The sequence below is a fragment of the Penicillium macrosclerotiorum genome (assembly GCF_028827735.1).
Source record: "Penicillium macrosclerotiorum strain IBT 26536 chromosome Unknown utg000002l_segment0_segment0, whole genome shotgun sequence".
Taxonomy (NCBI): domain Eukaryota; kingdom Fungi; phylum Ascomycota; class Eurotiomycetes; order Eurotiales; family Aspergillaceae; genus Penicillium; species Penicillium macrosclerotiorum.
The window spans coordinates 3,900,667-3,922,459 of NW_026643082.1; the positions used below are offsets into that span (position 1 = coordinate 3,900,667).

The following is a 21,793-nucleotide window of genomic DNA, read 5'->3' on the forward strand; positions in this document are numbered from 1 at the left end:
GCGTTTGGTGGTGGAGGGTTCTCAAATCTTGCGAAGTACTTTCATACGCAGAAGATGAAGTAAACAGGGAACCAGGTACCGACATAGCTCGTTCGTGCATAGCCGATCCCATAATATGCAGCTCTGAGCGCTGTCCAATGCGGTTCAAAGGTCGCTCTGTCTGTCTTCTTGAAACATGGACTCCGTGTCCGCTCTTTCCTTGTTACGCCCGAGGAACTTGGCTGGAAAGTGTTGTTCTTGATCGGCGACATGCTGTGCATTGCCAGGCGCCTTGAAGGGTCGATGGCTACGTTTGGAGATTACAACCGGGGACAACATATGAGAAGACACATTCCTTGAAAGGCTTGAGGTATCTTAATTGCACTGGTCTACCAATTTTTTGTTTTTTTTTTTTTTTTTTTTTGCTTTCAAAATAAAATATGCGCACAATAAAGGAGAGAATAGTGCATAATAAAGACAGCAAGTTACAAGTTATAGTTTGTTTGTTGCGAGGTGTTCCCTGGTATGGGGAACCTTTCCAACAATGGGAAAAGTCTGAATATGCTGAGCAGTACCGGTAATAATGACAAACTGGGGACAGCAATGCTTGTGATCTGCCTCTGCATTTTGGCTGCATCCATCATTCAATTACCCTTTTGGGACGTCCCTTACCTGGTTACGTTGTACAGTCCTGAGGTCTCAACCAGCGGCGATGGATTGGTTGACCGAGAGTTTTCATTTCTTTTACCTGTCTCCACGTCCCCCCGTCCACCCCCTGGTCGTCCACGAGGCAACAGGTCCTTTGGTGCTGTTGGTGGAGAGACGGTGGACCACATGCCCATGGGCGGGCAAGCCCTCGACATTTACAACAAAGAAGCAGATGCCATCGAGCCGGATCTGCATTCTTGGGGAGGCCAAGTTCGCAGTACCACTGTAGGCAGCCAGCTGCATGATCCATTGCAGTCTCTGTGTCCTTCGTACATGTACAGTACATCTGCCGCACATCGTGTAGATCCAGGCTACGGGGTGATCCATCGTGGCCGGTCGGAGTGGCCCCATTGAACATTGTAAAACGGCCGAGTCGCATAACACCCATTGCTGCGTCCTTTTGTGTGGAGTTTCAGTCACTTCACGAGTGGCTGAAATTTAACCCTCTGGCGACCTTACGGCGCGTCTGGTAAGGAGACGAAGTAAGGAGATCCCGCGCGAGCTCCGGATCGCATCATGATGGGGGGGGAGGGATGACGCGCGCCTATCGAATTACTGGCCCGGGAGGGGCCTATTTACTAGGCTTACTGAACTAGAGGTCTGGCTGGGGAACGGTAAGAGAATTTGGAGATCTGTCGCATGTCCCCTTTCTATGGTCGGTGAAATATGGGCAAGCTGCGCGGGCCTGACGTGCATCCGATGACGAAGGGGGATCCTTCTGGAAGTATACCGGTAGTATTCCGTCCGCCTCCAACAGGAGAGTCGAAGTGGCTGTCCTGGAACAAACCTTATCTAGAGTTGGGAAGCCGGGGACAAATCAAGTCCATCGTTCCGGTCTCACAGGTGGCAGACAAGTGTCAATAGTGTCGATAGTGTCCATCGTCCTACGTCGCAAATCGTTGCGTGTGCGACCCCTGGGGAACAAAGGGGGAAGGTCATTTCTTGCGTCGGAAGTTCTTGGGGGATGAGGGAGGAATCGGAAGAGAGGAGGCTTTGGGATTCCAAATCAACCGACGTGGTTGTTCACGGAGAATAATACATAGGGCATTAGAGCCGGACATTCATAATCAAATCCAGTTCCAAGGAAAAGGATCGGGGAACGTGGGCCTATTGGTCATGTTGGGTTTTCCGCGTCGACATCCTGCTTTGGCGAAATTATCCCCCACATGGGACCGCGAGATGAGGTACAAGACAAAAGGAGGCTCGGGTACAGAAGGGGGGGGCGCATCCTGCCTACCAGGCAGTAAGAACGAGAGCCACGCCACGGACTAGTCGTACAGAGCAGGCCATTGAGCGTCGGAAGGGAGAGTGTTGGGTGCAGCCAAGGCGTGGGAATACCCACAGCGCAGCTGGGGCTGGCCCACGAATGAGGGAGAGAGCAAGAGTGGTGATGAAGACGAAGCCAGGGCCATCCTGGCCACCGGGCCAGTCAGGGAGCGTTGGTCGCAGAAGACCCTGGAACGCGACCGTATCGGCGGCCTTAAAGGAGGAGCCATTCAAACCCAGTGCAGCGCTAGCTGGCCAGGGGATGGGCTGGATGACGAGCCAACGGGAGCGGAGGTGCAGCGATACACGGGTAATCAAGGTCGATCTTGGGGCCGTGGGTTTGGGGGTTGGTTTTTTGGGTGTTTTGGGAGAAGGAGAGAGGGGGTTGCAACAGGACGGGGTTTCATGGGCTGGTTCGAGACGAACGTTCAAGATGGTGTTTTTTCGACTCCGAGAATTACCTGTTCATACTTGGATCCGTTGAAAGTGTGCCTGGGGCTCGAAACAAAAGACGGGGTGTTGGTACAAGGAGCGGTGGATGGCGAACGGAGAACGACAGAAGTACCGCCCTTGTCAGTCAAGTAGAGCAGAGGATACTCCGTATCGTTGACACCAATTCTACGAATAAAGCATCTATATAGTGATTCGAGAGGGGCAGACGACGGACAATGGACGATAAAGCATGGGCAATGGGCTGAACTGCTTATGTGAATCGGTCGCAGGGGAGTGGGGAGTATAGAGATAACTACCGCCCATTCAAGAGGGCCGGGCTCGATACTATCATACGGAGGACTCGCAGATGGAACAAACATCAAAAACAGAGTGCGCCATAGTCGAGTCGCATTCAATGATGTACGCTGGACAAGGTACATCTGGAAGTACAGATCTGCACTCCCTGTACCTCCTCCCTCTCTCCACCGAAGTGTAAATGGTATCCAAGGTATGGACTAGAACTTGAAAGGAACGAGCTGAACTATTTCGGTCGCCCCGAAGATCTCTCTACCGCAGTCCACTCAGGCCAACGAGCGGGATTGGACGGCTTTTTGGGGAAGCAGGAAGGGCTCCCTGTTCAGTGGTTCCCGACTATCTCAAGGACGCCTCTTAGCGTTGTATAGATGCGGAGCACAATGACTGGGTCGCGACATCCGAAAACGCCAGCGTGTGCCTGAACCACTCCTGAGCCAATCTCCAAGTATTGGTGACCATGTCCCGTCTATAGTCAGACGAATAGAGTCCAAGCCTTGGTTTAAGAAGTTCGGACCAGTTGTCGAGGCCATTCCGACCGACGGGTCCATTGCTGGTTCGATACATCGACAATTTTGGACGAGCAGCGTAATGGCTCCGTTTTCCCACGCGAGCAAGGACCACTCAGGGCTCAGGCCTCATCCTGAGGCCGGTTTTTCCTGTCAGCCCCCGCCTCCAGGAGATAATTAAAAGAGACTCGATATCATAAAAGGAAAAAAAAAATAGGGACAGAGCAACAGTAGAGAAAGAAAAAGAAAGAAAGAAAGCAAAAAAGGTATATAAGAAATCCGATCAGAAGGTTCGAGGACAATTGCTCACCCTGGGCGAAGCATAACTAGGGACGGGTTTCCTACGCGAGTAAACGGGGTTGATGCTCCGCCATGGCGAGGTTGGAAGTGGAGGCCGGCGTAAACTTGTCTTTCCATACCGAAAAAGACCCAGGGAATTAGGTATTGAGAGAATCGTGAGGACTCCAGAGTAAGACCCAGGCCACTTCCGTAATTCTCGACAGCTTTCGATCTATAATCGACGAACTTTCGACTATCCCTCGCAAATCACAAAAGGGATTCGACAGGAGGGTGACACTTCGGTCTCAAACCCTGCTCGACTTCCGTGCATCGTCCTTGCAGGTGCGGGCCTGTCTCGACCAGCGACCGCCGTCGATTACCACAGATTACCATAGATTACCAGAGAGGACCTGAGATTACCGCGATGACCGGCGGTTACCATTGATTACACCGGGCGATGGTATGGTAATACCAGGTCAGCCTCCCCGAAACCCCCCAAACGCTGGAAACGCTGGAAACCTCGCCGTGACGGTACCGCACAGCTCCAGCTCTACTCCGTACCTCCGTGTCTTTTGTCTCAGCTCGCTCTCTTCTCTCTTTTCTTTCTCACCACCCGCCTGGAGAGAGAATCTAAATTCCTCCTCCTTGTACTCCTCCCCTCCTCCTCTCCCCTTCTCTTCTTCCATACCCTTTTCTTCCTTTCTTCCTTTTCTCCTCCCCCCCCCTCCCCCCTGCCAATTTGTGGAGAGCCCGGAGTCTGGTCGACTGAGAAAGTGCTCCGTTACTGTCCTCAGTCACCCGAATAGACCTCCTGTCGAGTCGAATCCCCTCCTCGATCTTGACGATCCACCCAATTCGACGTTTGTTAGCTCAAACGGCGAACCCCCCTCTCTCGTCCTTCGTCCGCCGGTGCCCTCCTGATCCCGGATTTCGACGAACCCTCCCTGATCCCGCTCCTGCCGGTTAGACGAGCGAACAGGGGATATCATCTTGAACTCCCTTCGGATGATAACGAAAGCCCTGTGTTTTCGATTTTGGATTGAGTTTGCAGACTGCGAGTATAGGGTGAGTGCAGAAATTTGTGGTTGTGCATGGTTGTCCAGGCCGGTATCTCAACAAACCCTCCGGGCCCCCCATCGATATTGTTTGTGTTCGTCAACAGGATATATGTCGGCAATGCATTGGATTTGAGGCACAATGGGATGGAAAGGCAAATGGAGGCGGGCAGTACCATCAGTCATCTCAGGATGACATGGTGCTGGGCAATCTCAAGTTCCCACAAAATTGATGTCCCGGAAACCATAATCCTCTCAACCCCTCCAAAAACAAATTCACCGCGGCCATGTCATTCTGTGATTTAGATCGTGTGGTAAATGCATTGGCAACAAGAGAGGAGTGCAATTTTTATTGAACAACCTCGTCGATGGTGCAGGGTCGTGAAAGGCATCATAAGGGGGTCCGGAAATTATAAGCAAGTGAAAGACAGTGGAATGCTCTGTGCCAGGTTTCAAGGATCCATTGCCGCCCCGGACCAGGCGTGTCATGCAATTTGAACCACCCTCTCTTGTGGTCAGTGCAAAGTTGAAAAAAGGGGTCGGGAAAATCTTATACTGGAGATGGACATGCCAGAGGTTGACGACGCCGACATCGATGATCCGTGCCTGGGCAACCGACGCATACCTGTTGAACAATCTATTGATCTTGCTTCTTGCCGTCGTTGACCCGCTTTACTGACATGAGATTGAATTGCTATAGGATTGGTTTTCAGCGTTGACTTGGATATCATTTACCTCTTGTGTTGATGATCGTCTAAGTCGTTGACCGTTCTTTATCCGTCTGCTTTGGCTTCAATCCGCCCGGAGGTTCACTCAGAACACGTTAACTCGTGAAGTTGTACGTTGATAATCATTCTTCTTGCACACTACCCCTGACAATCGTGGTGCCCCCCTACATAGGGTTATCCCGTGCCCTGTACTCCACATTCCGCAGTTACGGCCCCAGGGGTGAAGACGTTGACTCGTGCTTCATCTCTCGGACTGGTATCCCACAGAATCCTAATTCACCGGATCATTCCTGCGTTCCTGCCTAGCCTAGATGCCAGTCAAGCCGTCACGGTAAGGGTTGCATTGTGCCCTCTGCCCGAAGGCTCCATCTGGGTTAGTATTCTCCGAAGGAGGCGGTCCACCCTTTCCCCGGCTTTGATATCAAATGGCCTCCCACGCTTTGTCGTCGTTTTTTCTTCTCTTCCCACCCCATTCCGTGCGATTCCGTCCACTCTCTTAATTCTAATCCTTAATGTCCAGCTCCAGTCTGTGCTAATACCTTAATTTGCCTCTTACAGCTTTCGCTCTTGAAGACTTCCCCGGCACTTTCCGGCCTTCTTTCATCCCAGTATTCAGACTATTGTCTCAACGCTGGTCCATTCCTTAATTTTTGATCCAACTACTTTCCAGTCATTCATTTGATTCACCTAATCTGACGACTGTCGCTCTCTTACTTCCGTCGTTACCTGCAAGACCCGTTCTTCAGGTTCCTTCTCCGGTTTCTTGCAAAGCTAATCCCCATTCACGTTCCCCTATTACATCGGTCACCACTCCCTTTCTTCGGCAATCATGGATTACGTTCGTCCTCGATCCGGCTTTCAGCCCTGTGACACCTTCTTCATTGAAGATGACTATCGGGTGCGGGCCGAGAAGCAGGCCAAACAGGAGCACGACAAGCTCGTTGCTCGTGAGCGGCAATATGCCATCGCGGACCAGCTGTCCAGGATCACCAGCGAGGAGCTCCGAGACGACGTCCTGAGCCACATGATGGAGATGGATGTAAGTTTCTTAAATTGAACCAGTGGGAAAGGGGTATTGGTCTCACAACGACTTCATTACTAACACCTTGCGCCATTACTTAGGGTCAAACACTCCCTGATGTGGAATCGATTGATATTCAGACCGAAATTCAGTGGTTTATGCGTCCTTACCTCCTTGACTTCCTGATCGAGGCCCACACCGCCTTCCAGCTGCTCCCGTCTACGCTGTTCCTGGCCATCAACCTGTTGGACCGATACTGCTCCAAGCGGGTTGTGTACAAACGTCACTACCAGCTGGTGGGCTGTGCGGCTCTCCTCATCGCCGCGAAGTACAATGACAAGAAGGATCGTGTACCCACTGTCAAGGAACTGAAGTCAATGTGCTGCTCTCTGTACGATGACGACATGTTTATCCAGATGGAGTGGCACGTTCTGCAGACTCTCGGATGGACCATCGGCCACCCCACTGTCGACAGTTTCCTGCAGATTGCCGTCCTGGATGAGCCCTACGACCGTGAGGTGGAGCACATGGCTCTCTACATCCTGGAGATCGCCCTGTTCCACCGAGACTTTGTCTCGAAGCAGTCGTCAGAGCTCGCTCGGGCCGCTCTGGCACTTGCTCGCTGCATCCTCAACCGCCCCCAGCCCCGGCACAACGACTGGGCTGCCCAGTATGGCTCATCGACTCTTGTTGGTCTCTCCCAACAGCTTCACCAGCCGTCCACTGTGGTTGCCCGGAAGTATGCTTCGGCGCACTACTCACGGGTTTCGAAGATCTTGGAGCACTTCCTCAACCGCCAGGCTTCCATGGCCAGCTATGCTCGTTGCACCCCTCCGGTCGAGACTCCTGTGGAGTCCAAGCCTTACAATGGGGAGCTAGGCCTCGCTACTCCTCAGAAGTCTCAGCAGTTGACTGCCATTCCTCACGGGTATATGACACCGCCCATTACTCCCGAGAGTGGTGCCTTCGCTGCTCAGGCGCAAATGGCTGCCAACCAGGATCTTGGCCGAGTGGTCTCCTCCACTGTCACTGGCTGCTCACCGTCGCCCGCGCCCGAGGCTGAGATGCAATATATGAGCACTGATGCTTACCAGCATCAAGAGGCCATGTACATGTCTCAACAGCAATTGCACCAGTTCCCGGCCCAATCTCAGATGGTTCTGGATCCGACCTATGCTGGCGGGATGTAGAAGAAAAGAAAACTGGACAACCGAAAGAAGCAGCAGCCCTACCCATTCAAAAGTGTTTCGGCGTCTTGCACATATTCCCGGTCCGCTTCGTTTTTTTTTCTTCTGCCAACTCCTCGACCACATAGAACTCCCTCGAAGAAGCGTCTGCGTTTGCGTTGGTTCAAAACACCCGCTAATACCACCCTTAATTCCTTCATACGCTTCTTCGCCCCGTCGATCCGTGCCATTCATCCACCTCGACTTGGACTGATCAACTGCCTTTCGACAAATATCCCCCCTTTTTTCCCCGCCGCTTTGCATACGGCTTCGGTTCTCAGAACCGGAGTCGAGAACCAGCCTTTCCATTCCGCTTTACATTCTTATTCCAAAAATTGCATACCCTTTTCATCACACTCTCTTATGTTCCCGTCTGTTCTGGGTCATCATCTGCATTTTATCTCATCCTCCACATAGCATTGCAAGAGCGAGCCATTTTGTGATTTTTTTTTATTTGCTATTTTGATTGCATCGTGTCTATTTCCCCACCTCCCCCAACCCCCCAAATCCGTTACATCGCATTATCTTCACTTCGCTCTTCCCGTCGCCGGTCTCATCTCTCAAAAAGGCCCGACGTCTTCTTCTGATGCTGCGCGCCAGCTGGCGCTGCGCCTTTGCATATCCACTTCCCTCTTGCCCCCAACCTACCCATGACAATCTTTTCGCAGCACAGCTGCACTCCCATCCCAACCCCAACCCCCTCAGATAAAAAGCCTTTAATGTGTCTAGCCTTCTTCCTTCACCCTACAAACATGCAAGGGTGAACTATCTCGCGCGGTTCCTGTCACCGGGAACTTGGCGGATAGGTCCAGGCCACAAAAAAAGCAAAAAAAAGAGCGAAAACCTGCAAAAAACAACATTGCGGTCTCCTGGGGATTTCACGGCAACTCGAGACCTGAGATTGATATTTATCGCCTGCCCCTTTTTGCCTCCCCCCTTATCTTTGTGTATCTAGCTTGACAATGGCCTGGGTTCTGGTCCACTATGATGTGGACTGGCCCGGCGCCTTGTGTTGATTTTCTGTGTGGATTCGAGATTGCCACATGGCCCACGAATGATATCCAATTCTGTGGATTTTGTTTTGTCTTCTCTCATAGATGGCTTCCTCTATGGAGTCTATTCCTTCCTCGGCCACGCTTTTCCTGAGGATCCTGGTGCCTTAAGCCCGGCTCGCAGTGCCTCCGTCAATCCGTAAAATTGCGCTCCATGATGATATTTCGCACGACGAACCCCCTCAACATGTAGGAATACAATTTCTCTACTGGTGCAAGCATCCAATCTTTTCAAAGAGCTCTTCCTCCTTTGCACGACGGATCTTTGAGGCATCCGGTTCGATTTTCAAACTCCAGCAGGAGCAAGTTTTGATGGTCACATTTCTGAGCTGTGTCGAAGTCAGGGACACATACTGCAGCAGCCACAAAAGCTGTACTATAGTAAAAATAGACGACTATACTTCTATAACGGAAAAAATTTTCTGGAACAGACCCAGTGGTCATACAGAAGATATCTATATCTATATCTAGAACCTAGTCTACTTAGTCCTAATCCGACTAAATATACAACCTATTTCCGGGGTTGACTCGCTATCTATATTTCTTTTCGCTGGTAGCATTCGACGACAGCTGTATCTTTTAAGGTGTTAGGTTCGTAATTGAGAGGTAAATTTCCTAGTCTACAGAGGTATTCTAGACTGGCTTGAGTTTTCTTTTACGGGATAGGATTGCAGAGTTGAGCCATTTTCGGCGTCGATTTCACAGGCCCTCATACTCGGTGTGTAATATATATATCCACCCTATTACTGGTCAATAAATCGTGATACTTGAGCGAGCACGACTCTTTCCTGTAACATTCGATCTATGAATCATGCATCGCCCATATCCATGCTAGCTCTTTTTCCATCTCTAGTGGTCCTCCAGCCCAAAGAAGCCCAAAGCCCGTCCACCCACGTAATGCCGCCGTTCCGGGGCCCACAACCCACCACGCAGAAACACAGCGCACAAAATTCTCTCCCCCTCCCGGAAAGCAAGAAGACCCTGGTCGAACCGCAACTCGCTGCCCCGTCTCTGATTTCCTTCCGTATGACCTGGATCAGAAGAAGGAGCTCCGGACCAACGTTCTACGCGCAGCCCCAGACAGTCATCAAACATACTTCCCTTTCCGTCCACAGATCTCCAAAATGAGTGGGCCCGCGTCGGAGCCTCGGCCATGGATCGGCTGCCCAGCATACCAATCACAGCGCGCCGCATCCCGCGTCTTGCTCCACCGGAGCGACGGGGGCATGACGACGAGCTGGGAGTGTTGAAGATGATAAATAGTGGCACCGGCAAGGTGGGGGATGAGGAAATAGCGAGGGAATAGCCTACGAGGTTGTGGGCAGCGGAGCCGTCGACGTCACATGAGACCCTGAGAAGGGATTGAGATGGGGTTGGAAGGGATGGGGATGTGAGCACGGAGGTTGTTTGTGAAGAAAGAGTGGTTCAAATTGTGTAGATGGTAAGTAGCAGCACACATTCCAGTCCGCGATGGGACGGCAAGACCAACAGCTCGCTCCTCTCGACATGCAAGATGGAGTGGCAGAGTGAAAAAAAACAGATAGACAAGTAGATAAATTGAACACATTCGCTCATTTGCAAAGACCCATATCCCAGTAACCCACGCTATGCAACGCAACCAAAGAAAAAAAAAAAGGAAAGAAAAAGTCCAGTCTCGAGGGTGAGTCAACCAAGGGCGACGGGTCATGGATGGTTCTCCGAACAGGAACGAAATTACCCGAGAACATGGGGTATTAATGGGGTATACCTGCAGCGATGCTGCGCGGTAGGTGCAGAAAAGGACAAGATATTATGACACGTGTACCACTCACCGAGGTTGATGGGATCGACCAGAGTTGGGGAGGGGACGAGAGAAGAGAGGAGAAGGGGGAGCCGCATGGAGCTCTGCGAATGGTCGGTAGCTCCAGGGAAGATACCAAACAAAGCTGTCAGAGTCCCAAGTCGAGAGTAGAGTGAGGGGGGTAGATAGCAACAACAGCCGAAAGGGTAGAAGAACAAGATAGTTCGGAACGCCGGCAAGTCCATCGAACTCCAGATAATGATACAAGGGAGAGAAGAAACCGAGGAAGCAGGGGGGCATGGGGGAAAGGATGGACCAGAGGGATCCACCCTTTCCCCAGCGTCAAGCCAAAAATCCGGGGCAGAAAGGACCGGGAAGGAAGGAATTCCAGTTGCTCCAAGGAGCCAGAAGGGAAAGCAAAGTCAAGCAAGCAGGTCGGCAGGTCGGCAGGTCGACAGGCTGGCAATGGGCGGAAATAACTCAAATGCCAATCATACCATCCGAATACACGACAAGCAGGAAGGGGAAGCTCCAGTCAAGCCTAGACCCGAAGCTAACTAGGTAAGCTAGCGAGCGGTAAGGCCAGATCGGGTTCAGGGGGAGGCAGGGGAATGAGGCGGATCGCGGGTAAAGCGGTATGGACGGGATGGCGGTGACGGAAGCGAGACAACATCTTGTTGGGGCCCTTCGGGGGGCGACGGGGACCAAACGGGTCCATCGCAGGGCCCGTAGGGGGAACCGTCGGGGGGAGCCCTCACCGGCGACGAGAAATAGGGGGGACAAGGCCCTTCCCAGGCACAGGGGAGAATTCAGGAAATGGGACCCGTCTGTCTCGCACCACTTGCCCCAACCACAAGAGACATTGTTCGTTCGCTGTACTCCGGGCCGATCAACCGTCATCACCGCCTCACTTTTGTTTTTGCATTTTGATCCTGTCGTTTCGAGCCCCTTCTGTGCCGTTTCTATTTCCTGGGGGAAAAGAGTCCTGCACGTATGATGCCGAGTTGCGTAGCCAAGCCGCGCGGATAAAAGAAAAACTGGGGAAGAATGATTTAGAGAGATCGGGACGGTCAGTTCGAGTGAGCTGTCGCCCAAGCTGTCAGACTTCCCAGTTCTCCAACTTCCGTGTCCGAGGCTGCTTGCTTGCTTTTTTTTTTCTTCTCTGGTCTTCCCTTTGTCCCAATTCCCTCCAGCGAGAAAAATGGGCTAGGGTTACTTCCAGCGTTGTTTGTCCCAGTCGGACGGCCGAGTCTCGTCGTAGATCTGGCCGCCCTTGTTGTGGACGATGACGGGAGGTTTGCGAACGGGATTGGCGGCTGACGGCGCGTCTGCATTAGCTGGGCTGAATCTGGAGATCGGGGGGACAGGGGGTCTTTGGGTTTGGATTTGGGGTTGGGAAGATCCCCCTCCCCTTCCACCACAATCCCGGCCTGAACGGACAGTCCGACGGGACGAGAGTGAAGCTGACAATGGAGCTGGACTTGGGGGCTGAGATAGGGACATACCTCGAACTTCAGTGGCTATGACTTGGTCGCCATTGCTGCTCCCGCGGCTGGCGAGGGTGGAATTGGAGTCGTTGGTAACTTTGTGTGGCATGGTGTATCGAGACAAATAAAAAGAGGACTAAAGATTGGAAGAGACGGCAAGAGGAGATAGATATAAAGATGAAGCTAGAGAAAGAAGAGGGACTCGAGGTGAACGCGGCTGTGAGATCGCAGCAGGGGCTTCTTGGATCTCAAATATGGGCTGATGATGGCGGTCTCGAAGGGGCCAACAGTGTTGAACTGTGCGCGCAACGAGATCTATGAGGAAGGATCTGTAGAAAGAGACCTTCGGATGATGAAGAATGGGGGATGGAGGTATGGAAATATCGCAGGAGGGAGAGCCGTATTAGAATGGGTGTTGGAGAGTTAGAGTGCAGCTGAGGAGCGCCGAAGCTCTCTCTTTTTGTATACCCCGGGCCATTCCCAATTGAGCACTGCATCTGATCGACGACTCCGGGGAACAACCGTGAACTGTATCGTCGCCAGGGAGCTCCTGGGCTGGACTGCTCTCAGCGGGAATGGATCGCCCCCTGACGTATCCGGTGCCTGGTAACTCGGTCATTGAGGGCCTGGGACTGTCTGGAGGCACATACCTCTGTACACGACGTATCGTACGGAATCGTGGGTCTCAGCCTTTGCGCGCTGTCAATTGGATCTAAGGCCAGGCCGAAAAGCAGGGCAGCCAGTCAGAGCGCAACATCAAATACCATGAATACGCGGTGGACTCGTCGTACGCGGTGGGCCCAATAATGATGAGTCAGCCATTCCAAGAATAGGCGCAATTATTAGCTACAGGAGGATGGACTCCGGACTCCGTGCACGGTGTACGACCGATCAACCTGTGCTCAGGACTACTTCGTCACTAGTTGCTAGGAGGCCGTACCTGAAACGAGTGGAGTTGCTGTCGTGGTCCATCCAGAGCTCCTTCGGCCTCCGTACTCACTGAAGAGGCCGCATATGGTCAGGTACTACTACATCCCGTACTTATCGGGAAAGAAGTATTTCAATTCAACACATATTGACCGTCCATTGGCTGTCGACAATAGCGACTTTGAACATACTCCCTGACTCTCTCCAAAGCACCAGAATGCTTAGTCATTTTCCATTCGTCGATCCATGAATACCTGACGTGGCTACCTGGTAACTAGCTGGTAGGGACCCCAAGGCATCAGGATCTATTGTGTATTCAGACCGTGGCTCGGCACAGGCGGCCATCGGAAGGCTAGGTAAAGCTCCATGCAGAAGCTCCTCCCGGGACTAATGCATTTCTCCTGTTACGTGTGCCTTCAACTGGTCCTTAAATGACAATTGGCCGAAGTAAAATAACGGTGAAGGCCAGCGGTCTAGAATCCACCAATGCAGGACTTGCATCATGCAATCCTGAACTGCCGTACCTAGGAATTTGTGACCGAGACAATCAATCCTACTTGTACTTGGTGGGTTCCAGATGGTAGAAATGATGCTGAGATTAATATATGCAAAAGAATGCGTATTATGCTTGAGTGATGCGTTAATGTACAAGAATGCGACACGCCTCGTTATCTCCAATGCTTTTTGTGCAGGATAAGCGAAGAAAAGTAGCCATCTGGCCACAGGAAAAGACAACCCGGTCTTAAAATCAGCTCTATGGATGAGCCCACCCTTCACGTAATAAAAACAATGTACTCCGAAGATATAGACAGTGGGAGCCGGTATAAAAAGCGAGGAAACAGAACAAGAGCCTCTATGCCATGTCGTTGAAAAAAAAGGTCACCCGGACCGAACGCCTAAGAAGAGCAAGGGCAATATAAAGATGTTGTTATGAGGACAGAGATGCACGGAAGATAGGTTGACGGTGATCGAGGGAGTATAGGTCGACCCGGCGGGTGAGTGGAGAATATGATTTAAGCAATAGCTTTTTGTTCGGAAGCAGGTAGAGGAGGGAGCTGTGGAAAGCATTCATGATTAGCAAATGTTGTGAACGGTTTTGAGTGCAGGTGATTTCTTTGTCATACCTCGAGCTTGGTGTTGTCAGCCATCATGCGCTGGAAACCAATACCGACACCCTCAATTACACCGAGGAAGACGGCACACATGATAGCGGAGTTCCGGGCGGCCTTGAAGCCTCCACGGATGGCAAGGGATCCACCAGTGAAGAAGCCGGCAATGATTGAGTTGTAGGGGTCCTCGGTCTTGCGGATGCCCTTAATCGAGCAGTCGAAGACACTGAACAGTCCACCCCACACACCGAAATTTCCGCCGAGCACCGGGGCACGAGCCTTGATCGCGGTGAGAGCACCTATCCGGCGCTCACCGTAGGGGCTGTTGCGGAAACCCTTCACGCCGTGCCAAACAGCACCACCGACGGCGCCCATGGCGAAGGCACCGCCGAAGTCGCTCAGGGCAACCCAAGGGCAGGGATCGCGCGAGTGGTCCATTGTATATGAGTTGATAAGAAAAGTAATTGGTAGGAGGGACTCGGGAGGGCAAAAGAGCCAGGCGGCAACGTGGATTGAAGACTTAAAGACTTGAAGATAAGGCCGTGCGGGTCGATGACTTTTTCTTTTCGGGGCGCCGGGCACGTGACTGCGGAGTTTGACCCGGTCGCCACCGAACCGCCTCTGGGGATCTCGATCTTCTCCGTATCTTGTGCTTATTCGTTCGGGTTGTTCAGGAATCCCTGACCTGTCAGGAACAAGAGAGGAAATCCCGGGCCAGGCTTCCCGACCTGCATGATTCCTTGAGGCAATCCGGTGAGAAATTTTTTTCGATACCTGATGACCATCCTAAAGTTTTTCCCGGTTTATTTGCGTAGCTTCTCGATCTAGATGGGGTTAATGTCAGATACCTCATCATCTCAATATTCTCCAAGATGCTTGATCTGAGAACATCCAAAGAAAAGTTATCTTCTTAGAAGATTATCCAAAATTTGCCACACTTGTCTATGAATGCTTATAACCCTACTCGGATTCTAGTGAAGCCCTAAGACGTTCTCATTCTCAATAGAATTCAAGTATTCTGACTGGTGTTCTTCCCCGCTTTAAAGTGATGTCAAATAGTCTTAAAAATGCCTTTAAAACTACTCCAGAGACGGTTATGTCTGTGAAAGACATCACTTTCAGAGGCCTTAGAAATCAAAAGCGAGAACTATTTACATTACGAAAACATTCCATCTGGGTGGATTTTATGATGCTTGGTGCTATAATGCTTGGTGTCCTAAACATGGTATTTCTTTTCCTCTGACGCAAGCTTGGGTTCCAAAGCTAGGGATCCATTGCTATGCAAGGCTTTTCGCCACTATCAGACAGACAGATGAGAACGATTCTTTGTGGGCCGACGGGGCTGCGATGTACCATCTTTCTGGTCTAGACTTGTGAAATTAATTCCATTAAGACCAAGGGGCTTGAACGTATAGATCCAGCTTCTCACTGCTCTTCACCAAATCGTGACAAATCATGAGCATCGATCGCTAACCATAGCTGATATTACCGGGTTTCTGTCTTTTCGGCCCTAGGGCTTTGCATAGTTTATTCACTTTGCAATGCGACCCGAAACCCAGGGAAAACTTGTTTCAAGATGAAGGTTGTACCTTGGACGACAGGGAAGCTTCTAAAGATCATTTACATACTTGTATACCTTCACGAAGTAGAGGACGTAAGGAACCCCAGTATGCCTATCGAGAGAGAAAGCCGGAAATCTGCCCTCGACCCGCCAACGGAGACAGACTGGAGATCATCCTCAAAGATCATCTTGATAGTTGCAAGAGCCCCCATAACAATGGAGAAATGAAAATGTTCTCAATTTCAGGTAGCCTTCCAAGTCCCACCCTTTTTTTGATCTCGTGATCCCTCCGGCCAATAGATTTATGTATCAAGCTTCCCTCTTAGCGCCACTTCGTAGGCCCGCTTCCCCTTTCCCTTCCCCGTCCCCTTCCCCACAGAGAGCATCGTCCACGCATTTACCCAATTACAGGAATTGTTCAAGCACGGTGATGTCAAGCACCCAGGTTTCGGGGCTAAAGGGGGAGGAGGGGCGCGCTGAGAGCTTTTTCCAGGGAAAAAAACAAAGCCTCGTCGACCACGACTGGACCTGCTCCTCTCTCCCCTGATCCACCGGTCCACCGTGGTCTAGATTCCCCCTCAGCTCGGAAATCATCACCAGGCCGAGGGGTGATCATTGCGACTAGGAGGAGGGCGCGGGTTGCGCCAATCGCGGTGGCTACGAGGATCTGCGCATGGATCACCTACGGTCCATTGAATGAGAAAGGAGGACAATGATGATGAATGATGATGAATGATGAGGAGGAGGATATCTGTCTTGCATCTTTCCTCGACGCGGCAGAGAGACATGCGTAAAGACGCTGAACGATGAGGTAGTATGCTCTGGTCGTCGGGTATCTACTCTAGCTTGTGGGCCGTAAGGCCTCTATCGAGAACTTGACGGGACATGAGGGACTGTCTCGCGTGCACTTGTGTCCCGCCAGACAAGTCAGTCAGAGCGATGTACGTCACACCCGTCAACGGGGCGAGCAATTGGGCATTCTAGCATTCTAGCAGGGCAATTGAGACCCTATTTCCGTGGCCAAGGAAAGAGATTCTGGAGAGAGAAGACGGATTTGGGGGGGGGGGGACCAATGGCTTTGCCCGTTTAGGTAATATGTTTATGCGTATTATACTCCATTATTTCTCCCGGCTTCTTCTCTATTTCACAAAGAGCATAAGAAAAGAGAAGCCCGAGCCCTGGACAGAAGTAGATGATGGCGACTTGCTTCTCTCGCCCACTCGCTCAGCGGACTTGCCCACCACCTCCGCCATTGCTCTCCCGCTTCATCCGAGCTTCCCACCCATTCATACTCCGTCGAATTCCAAGTGTGCGGCGCCCCGGTGCCGTCGCACTCTGCTGGCGCATTGCCGCTATTGTGGTCGTATGGAACACCTTAGATTGAACACCGCGGGCGGTGCTCGCATTCTCTGGGTTGTCGTGCTGCCCGCCTGACCCGGAGGTTCCCTGTCCCGCCACGCGCGCACCCTCTGTGACACTGGTATTCGGTGCCTGCGGCGTGAACATCCGGGCTGGTTTGACGGTCGGCCGGGACGGAGCCGCCAGCCACGTGTAGCTGCTGGATTCGCTGGGCTCGAGGGCTGGGCGGGTTGGATGTAGGGGACGTGGTTGGAGGCGATGGGAAGAAAGGGATGGGGGTACGGGGGCTGCCCTGGGGTGTTGGGTAGAGGAAGGATGGTTCGGAGGCGGAGGATTGCGTTGGGGGTCTGGTTGGAGGGGCGGGCAGCTGGTTGGCGTGGCTTCTTTCTTCTGGGAGGATCCTGGGCCGCCGAAGAAGTTCGATATGCTGACTTGGGTCAGACCGTCTTTTTGGCTGGCGGCGAAATTTTTGCCTTTTTTCGCTGGGCCAGGTTCGGGAATGGAGTTGGGTTTCGATATAGATGCTGGGTTGGGATCTTGGCTGGCTGTCGGGGCGGCTGCGATGTAATCACGAGCTGACAAGAAGCCAGTCGACAAGGATATGGGCGCAGTGAAATTGGAGGAATTGCCAGGGCAATTATTGCCGGCTGATATGTAAGTCGTTGATGTTGGGCCATTGGCATCAAGACGTCGTCGTTTAGGGTATAGCTCTTGTGCTGTGTCATTGGGGCCTTGTCTACTGCTCCATTCATTGTTCTCGTCGCGTCTCTCCTCGCCCTCCGATGTCCAGCGGTCATCCTGAATTGATGGAAGCGTAGCAATGTCTTTGCACATGTCCTCCGGTGATGGCCGCGGTCGTCCCAGGATGTCAGCAATGCCGTATACTACTTTCTCATGCAGCTGAGGGCCTTTCAGACGAAAGCGGGTTTTCGTAATCTTCTGTGGAAGAAATGGCGTCAGGGTGGTCGACGAGTCCTCCCCTTCGCCAATTCGTGGTTGTCGTAGTGGGAGACTCAAGTACAGCAGAGCTTGTGCTCGGGTCATTGCGACATAGAGCAGTCGTCTCTCCTCGTCGATGACCTCTGCACGCGAGTGCGGAATACTTCCATTATAGACAGCAGGAATGAAGACAACAGGCCATTCCAAGCCTTTTGCAGCATGAATAGTTGATATAGTAACTTTCTCAGAAGCTTGCTCGCCGTCATCTTGGGTTTGTGCCTCTGTAGCCAAGGCGACGTTTGCGAGAAACCGCGACAGCGCTTCTTCCCCAGAATGGACCTGCTGCTGCTCGACGCCTTCAATTTCCGGGAGGTCTTGTTCCTGATCTGCCTCCTCGCCAGATAGTATGGATTCATTAGCCTGGCCCATCAGTTCCTTAACGTTCGCCCAGCGACCATCTTCGTCCAGCGGATAGGTTCTGATGAGATACTCTTGGAAGGATAGACTTTCGGTAATGTATTCCAGGAGCACGCGTGGGGCGGATGCATCGTGGCAATCTTGCAACTTCTGCTTGGAAGTGTCGATCAGCTTAACGAGGGAACAGAGGCCCTGCTCCGCGGCTTTCTGTAACTTCTTCTCGGTCGATCGTCGGCCCTGTATGACGTCCTTGATGAACGTCCACAGTGGGACCCCGGCCTTCTCCGCACCACTTGTCAACTGTTTGATAGTTTCATCTCCGATTCTGCGCGGTGGCACATTTATAATTCCCAGTAGGGCATCTGAATGCTCCGTGTGACTGACGACCCGGAGGTAATTTAAAAGAATCTTAACTTCAGTCCGATCGAAGAATTTCCGACCACCAACCATTTTATACGGGATACCAGCTCGCCCAAATGCCGTTTCAATGCGCGTCGACAAAGACGCTGATCGAAGCAAGACCGCAAAATCCGACATTCGCAGCAAACCGCCCGTCATCGCCACAGTACGTTTAATCTCGAGAACCATCCAAAGCGCTTCCGCATTGGGATTGGGTAATTTTCTTAACACAGGAAGAGTGCCGAAAGAATGAGTCGCCTGGAGCGCCTTCGCCGGCCGCGCAGTATCCTGTTCAATGACATCCTGGGCGGAATTCAGGATTGACCCTGAAGAGCGGTAATTCGACTCGAGAAGGACGACCGAAGTATTTGAATAACGTTTCTGCATGCGGCGAAGATTCTGGATCTCCGCAGATCGAAACCCGTAGATACTCTGGTCCGGATCGCCGACGATCGTGATGCGCCGATGTTGTGCCGCGAACAGATTCATCAGCTCGTACTGGATGATGTTTGTGTCTTGGAACTCGTCAACCAGGACAGTCTGCACATTAGATACGCACTCTGGATGCTCTCGGAGGAGGTCACCGCAGCGCAGGAGCAGGTCGTCGTAGTCTAATAGATTCGCAGCGGCGAGGGCAGCTTCGTAGGCGCGGTAGATATCGACGAGCTCCGCCTCGTCGGCTTTCGCACGTTCAGCTAGAGCATCAGGAGAGAGACCGTGCGCCTTGTTGCGAGAAATCTTTCCCAAGGCCGTCTTGGGTTCCATGGTAGAATTTAATCGTTTGGTAATCCGCTGGCGCAATGGGAAGTATTATTAGCAAATGCCGGCCACGCGCCCCCAGTTGCTGCAAAAGAAAGAAAGTAACAAAGCAAACCAGTCATAAGTGAAAGAAAGGCCTTGTCCTCACACAACCCACTCACTCTCAGAATAGCCCTGGTATCATCCGAATCTGCAATCCCAAATCCCTTCCGCAGACCAATCAAATACCCATACTTGACAAGGTACCTGCGGCAGATAGAATGAAAAGTGCCCAGGATCAACCTCGACTCCAATCGCGATCCGATCAACTTCGCCAGACGCTCCCGCATCTCTCGGCTCGCCTTGATCGTGAACGTGCAGCAGATGACATCCTGCGGCAGGTATCCATGATGGGAAAGCAGGTATGCGACGCGCGCGGTCAGAGTCTTGGTTTTGCCGGAGCCCGGAGGCGCGAGCACCTGAAGAATAGGCGCGGAGGAAGTGACCGCTTCACGCTGGGCTGGATTCAGACCATCAAGAATGGGATCCATGACATTTTGAGGGCATTGGGAGGCTAGAGAGGATTGGGACGAGCAGGATGGGGTTCCGTGGGGGGACGCGCCCCGAAACGCGGTGTCATGTGACGTTGCTGCAGGGCTGAGGCGTATACATCTTGGGGCCGAAAGGCTTGTACTTTTGAGGCGATCATTGGGGCTTATACCGACCTATGTACTTCAGTACCACTGAAGTCGAATGGGTTCTTGCACATCGGTTGTTGCCATCTGAGACGTAGCGACCCATGGGGTTACTTCACTTTTGAGTCCGTCTTACTATTCCGTGAGTCGCTCAGGGAAGAGGTCAAATAGGGGCACTGTTCGAGGCCAAGTACATAATTAATCAAAAGCCATGCTTTCTGAGAACATATTAGAATTCACCAGGCCATTGTGTTGGACATGTTCATGACTACCATACACGGTGCAAGAAAGGAGAAACAAGGCTAAGTGACGAGATATGTAAATATGTACATCGTAGGAAAGACGCAAAAACAACAATTCAGCATGTCGGGGGTATCACATCAAGCACCCTGCAGAAAAAAATAGAAATCAAAAAATTATATATATAAAGAAAAAAAAAGAATAACTCAATCAAGTCGCCATCCACCATCGAACAAAGCAATATGTCTCACGCGGGTTTTAGCTAAAAATACCCAAGGGGATACTCATAGCGACTTCGTAGTTGGGCACGTTGACAATCTCGGCAATATGCAAGTCTGCGGCGACACTAGCCAGAATGTAGGCCTCGCTGCGCGTAAGACCCTTGGTGACGACAAGCCATTGAACAAGGTTACGAGTGGCAGTCTTGGCAGCCTGGAAAAGGTCGGAGGAGACACCGAGGGCACCGTATGTACCCAGATCCGGGAGGGGATTTGGTATTTGAGACCGTGGAGGGGTTTGGTACTGGGGAGCCGTCATCCAAGGTTGGTTCTTGAGGAGCTCGAAACGGAGAGTTGCTCGGATGGGGGTCTCGATGGCGGTACCGCAGACTTCGCCCTGGCCCTGTGCGGCATGGCCATCACCGCAACTGAAAAGAGCACCTGCAGTTTGCACGGGCAAGTAGACCGTGGAGCCGACGCTCAGCTCGCGGCAGTCCATGTTCCCGCCGGCATGTGTGGGCGGCACAGTGGAGAGCTCATCATCGTTGGCGGGCGCCAGGCCCATGCAGCCCAGGAAGGGACGAAGGGGAATCCGCATGTCCTTAAATCGGGCGTAGCCATTCTCCCGATCGAGAGACCAGATCTTGATCTCCGGGTCTGTGAACTCATCTGCCAACAAGCCAAAGCCCGGAATGATGGCGGACCAACCCCAATCTGCGACTTCGAGGTTCAGCACACTGACCTTGAGCACGTCGCCAGGCTGGGCATCTTGCACGAAGATTGGACCGAAGACCGGATTGGCGATACCGAGATCCAGGGATTTAATCGCTGAGGCGTCGGAACCGGGGTGGAGTTGGCCGTTGCTACTGTCGATGGCATCGAATGAGACGGTCTCGCCGGAGGCCACAGTCAATTTGGGTTGAATTTTTCGGGACCATTTCACATGGCCGCATTCTTTTCCCACATGGAAGTTCTCCCAGGTCGCGGACACCATAGCGGCGGAGGCTGGTCTTTTCGGCGTATGAATCTTGGTCAAAGTCATAGAAAGACCGATCGACCTCTCTGTGGTTCGTCCTATTGATGTAGTAGGCCTAGGTCTATGCCGGCGTGGGTATGGGAGTGGTTGGTTGTCTAATTCTTTCCTGGTCGGACGTTGACTGATAGCCTGGGGTGGCTCGGTGGCGAGAGTCGAGAAGTGGAAAAAAAATTGGGGAAACAACCGAAAAAGCGATGGATAGAGTGGTAAGTGAGGGGAAAGATGAGGGGAGGGCAAGAAAAGAAACAAGCAGGATAGTCCGCCTTGATGAATGATACTTCTTTCTCTCGCTGTATCTCTCTCTCTCACTCACTCTCACTC

At 52.1% G+C, this 21,793-nt stretch overlaps 7 protein-coding genes across 7 annotated transcripts; 3 read left to right on the top strand and 4 right to left on the bottom strand.

Moving 5' to 3' along the window:
- Window positions 1-540: 540 nt before the first annotated feature.
- On the top strand, window positions 541-1,041 carry N7462_002544 (uncharacterized protein; the record flags this gene model as incomplete). Its single annotated transcript, XM_057074270.1, has 1 exon — window positions 541-1,041. The coding sequence occupies one exon, from the start codon at window positions 541-543 to the stop codon at window positions 1,039-1,041; it is 501 nt and encodes a 166-aa protein (XP_056937911.1).
- A 5,056-nt stretch (window positions 1,042-6,097) lies between these two features.
- N7462_002545 (uncharacterized protein) lies at window positions 6,098-7,479 on the top strand (the record flags this gene model as incomplete). The annotated part of the gene is made up of 2 exons (XM_057074271.1): window positions 6,098-6,307; window positions 6,391-7,479. The coding sequence occupies 2 exons, from the start codon at window positions 6,098-6,100 to the stop codon at window positions 7,477-7,479; spliced, it is 1,299 nt and encodes a 432-aa protein (XP_056937912.1).
- Window positions 7,480-9,464: 1,985 nt separating this feature from the next.
- Window positions 9,465-9,873, top strand: N7462_002546 (uncharacterized protein; the record flags this gene model as incomplete). The annotated part of the gene is made up of 2 exons (XM_057074272.1): window positions 9,465-9,591; window positions 9,683-9,873. The coding sequence occupies 2 exons, from the start codon at window positions 9,465-9,467 to the stop codon at window positions 9,871-9,873; spliced, it is 318 nt and encodes a 105-aa protein (XP_056937913.1).
- Window positions 9,874-11,559: 1,686 nt separating this feature from the next.
- Window positions 11,560-11,943, bottom strand: N7462_002547 (uncharacterized protein; the record flags this gene model as incomplete). The annotated part of the gene is made up of 2 exons (XM_057074273.1): window positions 11,560-11,675; window positions 11,853-11,943. 2 exons carry the CDS (start codon window positions 11,941-11,943, stop codon window positions 11,560-11,562), a joined length of 207 nt encoding a protein of 68 aa, XP_056937914.1.
- A 1,831-nt stretch (window positions 11,944-13,774) lies between these two features.
- Window positions 13,775-14,308, bottom strand: N7462_002548 (Mitochondrial inner membrane translocase subunit (TIM17); the record flags this gene model as incomplete). Its single annotated transcript, XM_057074274.1, has 2 exons — window positions 13,775-13,816; window positions 13,886-14,308. The coding sequence occupies 2 exons, from the start codon at window positions 14,306-14,308 to the stop codon at window positions 13,775-13,777; spliced, it is 465 nt and encodes a 154-aa protein (XP_056937915.1).
- Window positions 14,309-16,655: 2,347 nt separating this feature from the next.
- Window positions 16,656-19,834, bottom strand: N7462_002549 (ATP-dependent helicase; the record flags this gene model as incomplete). The annotated part of the gene is made up of 2 exons (XM_057074275.1): window positions 16,656-19,337; window positions 19,466-19,834. 2 exons carry the CDS (start codon window positions 19,832-19,834, stop codon window positions 16,656-16,658), a joined length of 3,051 nt encoding a protein of 1,016 aa, XP_056937916.1.
- A 642-nt stretch (window positions 19,835-20,476) lies between these two features.
- Window positions 20,477-21,430, bottom strand: N7462_002550 (acetamidase/formamidase family protein; the record flags this gene model as incomplete). Its single annotated transcript, XM_057074276.1, has 1 exon — window positions 20,477-21,430. The coding sequence occupies one exon, from the start codon at window positions 21,428-21,430 to the stop codon at window positions 20,477-20,479; it is 954 nt and encodes a 317-aa protein (XP_056937917.1).
- Between the last annotated feature and the right edge of the window lie 363 nt (window positions 21,431-21,793).